Consider the following 9,631-nt stretch of genomic DNA (forward strand, 5'->3'; position numbering starts at 1 on the left):
GAATGGCCTCAAGCTGCCCAGGGCAGGGTCAGGCTGGCTCTGAGGAAGGATTTCTGTGCAGAAGGGGCTGTTGGGCGTTGGAATGGGCTGCCCGGGGCAGGGGGGAGTCCCCGGGATCCCTGGAGGGGTTGAAGAGTCGGGCTGAGCCAGCGCTGAGGGGTCTGGGGGAGTTGGGGGGGTCATGGTTGGGCTGGAGGAGCTGCAGGGGATTTTCCAACCCCGAGGATTCTGTAATGGTTGAGGCTTTCTGGTCATTACACCCCTTGGGGTTGGGCTCTGCAGGACACAAACGTTCTGGGAATGCACTGTGTTTTTCCTTGGCAGGGAAAGGAGGGGAAAGCATGGGGAAACAAACCTTTTAGGAGGAAGCTGGAGTCAGCGACGGTCTTGTGCTGCCATTTCCAGACACGGTAGAGCTGCAGAAAGGCTGCCGCGTACAGGTTGTTCAGTACGGCAATGACCTGCTGCCTGCGATTGCACTCCCTGCAATGGGCACCAGAACCAGCGACAGATGTTGTTTGAGACCCCAAAACCACCCCCAAAGCCTGGATTAAGGGAGCTGTCAGTCACCCAGACCTCACCTGGAGAGATGTTCCTCCCTCAGGGCCTGGATGACGATGTGGGTGATGTTCACAGACATGATGCAGAAGGGGAAATTCTGCAAGAAAATGAGTGTTATGGAAAAAGTCTCTTTTCTGGCACATGGAGGTGCCCAGGCAACACTTCCAGCACTTTTACGCCACATCCGAGTGGCCCCAAACCCATAGGATGGCGGCTGCAGGCAACAGACCCACGTAGCAGGATAATAATACTAAGAATACGAGCTGACATGGATGCTGTGGGTCAAGCTGAGATTACATTCAGGCTTAAACCCAACCATATCCAAGACTAAAACGCCAATTTTAAGCAGACAGGCTCCACTCACCCCCGTTTTCACACCCGCTACTTTTCACCTGTTTCTCCAGCCCTTTTAACCTGCACGAGTTCAGCTCCAAGCCAGGATCCCAGAAGCAAATCTCTGATCTCCACCAGGACACTAAACATTTCATTCCCAGAATAAAGCCAACACCTAGAGCTTGGCTTCAGACTCTGATTGGAGCTCCTCAGCTCTTTGGGGATCACCTTCCTCCCCTTACCAGCGTGAGGGGGATTAAAAGGAAAAAAAATCAGCCCAAACCCACACATTTTCATGCTTCCCTTGCCCTGAGCATTAGGAATTAACGGGTAGGTACCACCGCAGGGAGGAAGCAAAGAAGGAAGGACATGCCTGGGTTTCGTGCTGGGATAGCTTGAAAATTTCTTGCGCCAGAGGCAGCGTCTGTGAGTCCGTGACGAAGTAGAGCAGCTGCATCAAGCCCAGCATCCCCGTCCCGCGCAGGTCAGTGCCGGGATCCGCACCTGGAAGGGTGGGACAGCCCTGGGTCACCCTCCGGTTACCTCCCCGCTTCCACCAGCTCCTTAAACCCCACCATCCACTTCCAAGAGCAGAGGGATCCCAGGGATTGCCTTCAGGAATCGCACCCTGAGGGAAAGCTTTCAGGGAACTTCCCTAACCCGAGCACAAACAAGCCCCTGGTGTCCCACCCACGTGCCCGTTTAGTACCTTCTCTAAGAAATTAGCACCTACATGCTCTACCCACCCCAGGGCACATTTGGCTGGGAAACTAAAGCTTAAAACTAGTTGTGTGTGTGACAGGACGGAGAATCCCAAGCCGTTCCCCTCCTGGTTTGGGTTTTAGGTTTCATTAAAATCAGCTTATTTAACTCGTGAGTCAACAAGGTGGAGAATCTGGAGCTGTTCCCCTGCTGGTTTGGGTTTTAGGCTTCACTAAAACCTGGCTTATTTAACTTGTGAGTCGACAAGAGTGGAGAATCAGGAGCTGTTCCCCTCCTGGTATGGGTTTTAGGCTTCATTAAAACCCAGCTTACTTAACTCATGAGTCAACCAGCCCGAAAACTGCTGTGAGGCCGCGTGCAGCAGCTTTAATCACGGTGTTTTTCTTACACAGCCAAAGCTGAAAGGAACCTGCGACGCAGCCTTAGTGACAGAGCCCTGACCTGTGCTTCGTTAATAAACCAGCCCTCCGGAGACGGCTCATTAGCTGCAGAGATCACTTGCTAATGAAGAGCATTAATGGCTCAGGCAAAGCGGTTACGCCAACTATTCCTTGTTACGCCCGCTGGACACGGGCAACCCTGGCAGCGGGTACTGGTGTTGTGTGGTCAGCCAGTCCAGATGTTGTACTGGTTGTGACAGTTGGCTGGGGCAGTGACAGATCTGCTGCAAAACCAGGGCTGGGTATCGGGGACAGTTTTGTTTCATCTCTTCATAGATGATGTGGATGAGGGGATCGAGTGGACCCGCTGGGTGGGAGTGCTGTCCTGAGGCTGCACCTTGAGTACTGGGTTCAGTTCTGGGCCCCTCACCCCAAAAAGGCCATTGAGTGACTCGAGCGTGGCCAGAGAAGGGCGACGGAGCTGGGGCAGGGTCTGGAGCACAGGTCTGCTGGGGAGCGGCTGGGGGAACTGGGGGGGTTCAGTCTGGAGAAGAGGAGGCTGAGGGGAGACCTCCTGGCCCTCGGCAACTCCCTGCCAGGAGGGGGCAGAGAGGGGGGATGAGTCTCTTGACCCAGGTAACAAGTGACAGGATGAGAGGAAATGGCCTCAAGTTTCCCCAGGGGAGGTTCAGATGGGATATTAGGAACAATTCCTTCCCCAGAAGGGCTGTCAGGCGTTGGAACAGGCTGCCCAGGGGAGTGGTGGAGTCACCAGCCCTGGGGGTGTGTAACAGACGTGCAGACGTGGCGTAGGGACAGGGTTTAGTGCTGGGCTTGGCAGTGTTGGGTTAACGGTTGGACTCGATGATCTCAAGGGCCATTTCCAGCCTAACCGATTCCATGATTCATTTGTCCACCTCGACAAGACACAAAGAGAGCCATGGCAGAAGTCACACGTCCCCTCTGCTCTGCGTGGTGGCTCTGATAATCAGCCCACAGGCTCCCACTTTTGGACTGATACAACATCGCCCTACGGATTGTTATCTGTTTTATTACTGTCATCTCTTTTCCAACCAGTGCAGTGCCCTCTTCCCATCTCTACTGTCACAACGGATGTGTGACTCCGGAGATTTGCCCTTTTCCGGGGATGTTGTTGCATCAGAAGCAGAGCTCGGTGTGAACCCCAGCGGTGGGTGCCCGATGCAGAGATACCAGCACCGCAGGCTGTGGGCGATGCAGACCCGAGGCTCCTGCACAGCCCTTTCTGCTGCCTTCTGGAAAGCCTTGCCTCCTCCTCCAGCACAGCCAGGACAGATCCCCGGGGAGCGACGCGGAGGCTTCTGGAGCTGCAGCTCCTCATTAGGGGGAAGGGAAGGGAAGGGAAGGGAAGGGAAGGGAAGGGAAGGGAAGGGAAGGGAAGGGAAGGGAAGGGAAGGGAAGGGAAGGGAAGGGAAGGGAAGGGAAGGGAAGGGAAGGGAAGGGAAGGGAAGGGAAGGGAAGGGAAGGGAAGGGAAGGGAAGGGAAGGGAAGGGAAGGGAAGGGAAGGGAAGGGAAGGGAAGGGAAGGGAAGGGAAGGGAAGGGAAGGGAAGGGAAGGGAAGGGAAGGGAAGGGAAGGGAAGGGAAGGGAAGGGAAGGGAAGGGAAGGGAAGGGAAGGGAAGGGAAGGGAAGGGAAGGGAAGGGAAGGGAAGGGAAGGGAAGGGAAGGGAAGGGAAGGGAAGGGAAGGGAAGGGAAGGGAAGGGAAGGGAAGGGAAGGGAAGGGAAGGGAAGGGAAGGGAAGGGAAGGGAAGGGAAGGGAAGGGAAGGGAAGGGAAGGGAAGGGAAGGGAAGGGAAGGGAAGGGAAGGGAAGGGAAGGGAAGGGAAGGGAAGGGAAGGGAAGGGAAGGGAAGGGAAGGGAAGGGAAGGGAAGGGAAGGGAAGGGAAGGGAAGGGAAGGGAAGGGTTTGGGCTGCCTGTATGAATAAGGAAAAGTATTGGAAGCCTTAATTAAAGGTTTCCATTAAGAAATCTCCATTAAGAAACTTTCACTCAGGAAGGTTGCTGCCATAATGACAAGGTACGTTAAAAGACAACCCGACCAGTGCAGGGTATAACAAATGTCTGCAATAACAAACAACAGTGAAATGCCTGGGAGCAAAATCCCAGGCTGTGTGACTCCATCCCTTCAATGCCTTTAAGCAGGATCAAATCCCCTTTTCACCCCAGAATGTACATCCCACCGGGAGAGTTCTGGAGACAGAGAGCATGTGCTGTGGGACAGGGCTGTTTGTGGCAGCAGCGAACCCCAATGTTGGTAACGACCCTTCAGAGGAGAATGGACGCACCCCCCTGCTCAGATTCAACGGGGAGTCTTGGCCAGCGCCTCTGGGCCTGCACCCGGGGTGTGGGAGCCCGCGAAGGGATGTACTGACCCACGGAAGGAGGTACTAGCCTACAAAGGGATCCTGCAGCTCATGAATGGATGCAGTGTCGCACAGATGGATGTACTGGCCCTCAAAGGGATCCAGAGGCCCACAGAGGGATGTTGTGGCCCACGGATGGATGCTGTGCCCATGAAGGATGTACTGGCCCGCAAAGGGATGTACTGGCCCATGAAGGGCTGCTGCAGCCCAAAAAGGGAAGAAGGGCCCATGAAGGGATGCAGACAAAGGGATGCTGTGGCCATGAAAGGATGTACTGGCCCATGAATGGATGTGCTGGCCCACAGAGGGATGTACTGGCCCACAAAGGGATGTACTGGCCCACAAAGGGATGTACTGGCCCATGAAGGGTTGCTGTAGCCCGCAAAGGGATGCTCCAGCTCATGGTGGGTGAGAAGCTGCAGGCAGCACCAGCTCCAGGGCCTGTCTGCACCTGGCAGGGAGTTGCCATGGCTACAAGGTGAGCCACTTTGGGGGGAAAAAAGGAAAAGATGAACTCTGGCGGGGCTGCCAGTCCGCACCTGCCCTGCCTGCGAGCCAGAGCCACGGCGATACCTTGTGAGGGGCAGACAAGGGCAGGTCGAACTCAAATTTCTGGACACAGAGGGAGTGCTAGGAAAAAATTATTTATTCAGATCTGATTCATTTCCCCATGCTTCACATGCACTCCTTAGCCTTTCAAACTTAGTGAAAAAGGGAGGTAGAAAGGTTACGCTGGCAAGGGGAGCCCACAGCATCCCCCTCACAGCAGAATTTGTGCTACCAAGAGGGAAAATCAGTCCCTGTGTTGGAAGATCCTGCTCCATCCCTGTGTGGGTGTCCAAGCCTTGCGTGCTGCTGACTCTTCAGTGGTGCATTTTTTCAAGATTGTCATGGTTTATTTGACTTTTTTTGTTTGTCTGTTTGTTTCTAATGTTGCATTTTTTAATATTTTGAATGCGTCAAAAATTGTCAGGACATTCACACGGAGCCTTTCAGTACAGAACGGGCACACCCCGTGTGTGGGACAGGAGCAGCACTGAAGGTAAAACACCATCGACGCCAGGACTGGTGCGGGAGAGCCCCGACCCCCCCGCGGAGCAGCACGAACTGACTCAGGGCTCCTGGCAGGAATTGTAACCCCACAACCCAGCGCAGCCACGGGAGACCACTGCCACTCTGCTGTGGGCCAGGGGCAGAAAGTGGAGGAGTATGAAGAAGCCAAAATTACAGCCGCGGGCATTCAAAGCTGTTCAAGGGAAAGATTTCAAGACTAACATCCATCAGTCAGCAATAAAAAAAGAGGTAAAATCCTTTTCATCCGATGAAGGAAAATGGAATGCAAAATGCTATAAATTCCATAGCAGATTTTCAATCCTACTTTTTCCTTTTCTTCTCTTTTTTTTCCTAGCCAATTCCTAACCAGGACCCTGGCTGTCCTAGAGCACCCACCTCTACTCAGGCTGGAAGCAAAGACCCCTCTCACCTGCGCAGCCACGTATTTTCACGTCCTGTTGCTTGTCCTTTGCAAATGGGACAAAGAAGATGCTCTGACCTGTCCTACGGACACACTGTCTTCACATATTCTCTTTGTAAACACTGAGATTCCCTTCTGAAAACCCCTCTTTGTTTTTAATCAGCAGAGCCAGTGACTGCCTGAGTATTTCTTAAGGACTGAGATGGATTGCTTCACATCACCCAGGAATAAACCTCAGTTTTGTCATTGTCTTATTCATATTTGATAGCATGAATTGCTAACAGGCTTATATTTGCATATTAGATTAATCAGAGGCTGTCTTCCTGGTCTTGCCTGAAAAACTTTATGATGTGTCAAATTAAAGTCTACACAGATTTGTTTCATGCTCGAGATTTTTTTGTAAAGTGTGTTTAATTTTCATTTTACTGGAAATTAATTAACGCCGAGTGCAGAGCAGGCAGGTGACAGACTCGCTGCTGCATGCAAAAGGAGGGTGGCAAGCGATGCAAAACATGCGTTTCTCGCCCAGAACTGCTGGTTCCACCGGCCACGAGGCTCACGCCGGGTGGGGGGATGCTGGAGTACACGAGTGACCTGCAGGAAGGTCGTGTGGCCGAAATCCCACAGATCTAGGGCGGGAGGGTCGCTGCAGCTGGGAACCCCCGGCTGCCCGTCGCCCCAGGACTGGAGGAGCTGGTGCACCCCAGCCTCTCCTCCCGTTCTTCCCCCGGCTGGTTTTCACCCAGACCTGCCGACGGAGGAACTGACCCAGGGTAGAGGTTTCCCTGCGTACCAACAAACAGAAATAATCCCAAACCACAGAAGGCAGGAGAACCACGGAGGCCAGACACTAAGCTAGGATCAGAAGATTGTTTTTCCCTCTCGTTCACAGTTTTTCTGCTCGTATTTGCATCACATAGACAGTCCCTGCCACTGCTCCTCTAATAGCACACGGGACAAGGTTTGGGCACAGCAGTCTGCCGCTTTTGACAAAGCATCACAACAAAACACTAATGCTCTGTGTCACTCCGCAGCCTGGGCTCGTGCTAGCTGACAGTTCAGCAGGTCTCCTCCTGCCTTGTCACCTCTGGAAATCCTTTGGCCGTGCCTTCGCTGACCAACAGCCCGTGGCTTCCACTGCTCCCCAGAATCCCTTCCTGGGAGGCAGGTCCTGGGGATGGGCAGTTTTCCCCCAGTCTATTGATAAAGAGCGATGGGGAAACTGATGCTCACACTGCAGAGCCCTGGGGAATACAACCCCAGAAGTCCTCCAGGCACACAGAGAGGAAGGACAACATGGTCAGAGGGTTTCCAGGGCTGCTGGTCATCTTGGGCAAATGTTAAAAACGGGCTGAAAATCACATCAGAAGGCATGGCACTGACAAAATGTTCCTTATTGCCATACTGCCCAGGAACTCACACATCTAAAGCAAACTATAAGCTGTATGTATTTTTAAATTGATTGGAAATAAGCTTTTTCTGGTTTTAGGCTTTTAATAATCTTTTTACCTTTAAGGATATGGTGTAAGCACAGGTTCTTTAGAAAACACCACTCTGCTGTGGTGCTCAACATGACACAGAACGTCAACTGCTAATAATAATAAAAATCAGATATAATCTATATTTCACAAGGTCTCCTCTTCACTGATTGTATGGGGCAGATATTAGCAGACTACATCACTCAACCACAGTTTGAAGCAGTGATTAATTTAAAAAAAAAAAAAAAAGGGACTAAGAGAGGACCAAGAGTATAATGCCACATTTCTAAATTGGTAAATAAAAATGGTCAGGTCACTACAAAAAGATCTGCCTGTGATCTGGTGATCATTTTTATTTTGATTGGGAGACCAGGACATCCTCCTCCCAGAAGCGAAAACAACCTCTTGATATGTCTTAGCTGCCGTTGCGAAGGAAATACGGGTTTTACTGGAAGTCCTCCTGTGCTACTACGCGAAGAGAGACAGAACTGAGCACTTCTTTAAAATGTGTTGTCTTTGGGCTGTTCCCTGGCCAGCACCCGGCGCTGGGAGAGCAGTGCCTGTTCCCGCCGGCTCACTGGGTCTTCTGGGCACCACAAGAGCAGGAGCACGGTGAGGGTCTCCTCGGGCCGGCTCACAGCTGGGGCAGCTCAGCCTCGCCCCAGAGCGGCCCGGCAGGCTCCGCACCGCCGCTGAAGTGCTTCCTCTTGGCTTGCTTCTATGATCCCTAACCCCATGCTTTCAGTTCCAGCTAGGAACTGGGAGCATCATGCCAGGGATGAAATGCGTGCACGCACACAGCTGCATGTAGGAATCTCTTGGCCATGGATTCATTTTGAGCTGTTTACTCTGTCTCCAAAGGTAAAAAGAAAGAGAAAGAAAGAAATTAAAAGGAAAAGGAAAATAGGAAAATGGAAAAATAAAAATAATTTAAAAAGAGAAAAATATAAAAAATAGAAAAATAGAAAAAAGAAGAAAAGGAAAATAAAAAGGAAAAGAGAAGGGAAAAAAAGTTAAAGTATGGAAAATAAAAATTTAAAAATAAAAATAAAAAAAGAAAAAGAAGGAGAAGAAAAAGAGAAAAAGAAAAAGAAAAAGAAAAAGAAAAAGAAAAAGAAAAAGAAAAGAAAAAGAAAAAGAAAAAGAAAAAGAAAAAGAAAAAGAAAAAGAAAAAGAAAAAGAAAAAGAGAAAAAGAAAAAGAAAAAAAGAAAAAGAAAAAGGAAATAAGCAGACAAACCCCATGACCTCACCAGATGGCAGACGTTTCAGTGTTTCAAGAGAAAATAAGGAATGAAACAACGGACTCTGCCAACATGACCTAATCTCTGTTCTGCCAGTTCAGCTCCTGCTTATTATTATTTGTGAACACATTTATAAAGGAACGGGCTCTGCACCACTGGAATTTCAGCTGTGCCCTCTCGTGTGTGCTGGAGAACTGCCTCCCTCTCTGCAGCAGATTGCGACTGCACCCAGTCCTGAGGTCGGAACCCGCAGATAAACACGGCAGCGCAAACACGCGCCGCAGGGAGTTACCAACCCTGACAACCCGTCCTCTGCCTCTGGTCAGATGCCGCGGCCTGTTTACCTCCGAGGCACCCTGCAAGCACCATCGGTGTGTTCGGATGATTCCTGAGGAACTGAGGCGCCCTGTGCTCCCATCGGAAAGTTTTAATTCTCCCAGGCAGCACAAACTTGCACAAACTCACCCACGCTGAAGTGCAGCTCGGCAGCTCACGCGGCCTCCGTCTCACATCTGACCACGTCTCCGGGGGTTTTATTTATAGCGCTGAACCGTCACTGCGATTGTGCCATCTTTCATCTGCTAAAACTCGATATAACTTTCCGCAGCGGCACAGAAACTCACTGGCACGTCACCAGTGGGCTATTCAAATAGATGAAGAACTGGGAAAAAAAAAACCACCCTAAAAATCCTTGTTTTCCTTTACAGTGGTAAGAATCTAAACGCCAGGGTTTAGTTATGGTAAAATGGAGATGGCATTATCCGAAGATTCCCACCCCTGAGATTTCATTGCCTTACGTCCTAAAACTGATATCAACAATGATACAAACTACCCCAGTGACAGGTGAAAATCAGTATAGGAAAGGCCGGGTAACTACAGTTTTCTTGTTTTCAGTCCCAGAAAGGTGAGGTTTCTCTGGCAAAGAAAGGATGATGTGTCTTGAAAATCACAAACCCTGAACTTTGGCTGTGGCACACATGTAGGAGGGGAAGTTCTCACGCACGGAGCAGGGAAATGTGCCCCCCGATTTCCCTGCCA

At 51.0% G+C, this 9,631-nt stretch overlaps 1 protein-coding gene across 1 annotated transcript in view; it reads right to left on the bottom strand.

Annotated features, from left to right (window-relative positions):
• Nucleotides 1–238: 238 nt before the first annotated feature.
• The window catches only part of ELMOD3 (ELMO domain containing 3), a 24,839-nt gene continuing 15,446 nt past the window's right edge, over nucleotides 239–9,631 (bottom strand). The window contains exons 5-7 of the mRNA XM_026866512.1: nucleotides 1,268–1,398; nucleotides 582–658; nucleotides 239–483 (exon numbers count right to left, since the gene is read on the bottom strand). Coding sequence (XP_026722313.1) covers nucleotides 255–483; nucleotides 582–658; nucleotides 1,268–1,398 — 437 coding nt within the window. The 3' untranslated portion in view covers nucleotides 239–254. The remainder of the gene's footprint in view (nucleotides 484–581; nucleotides 659–1,267; nucleotides 1,399–9,631) is intronic.

Source organism: Athene cunicularia, assembly GCF_003259725.1.
Source record: "Athene cunicularia isolate RWA chromosome Z unlocalized genomic scaffold, athCun1 chrZ_part3, whole genome shotgun sequence".
Lineage (NCBI taxonomy): Eukaryota > Metazoa > Chordata > Aves > Strigiformes > Strigidae > Athene > Athene cunicularia.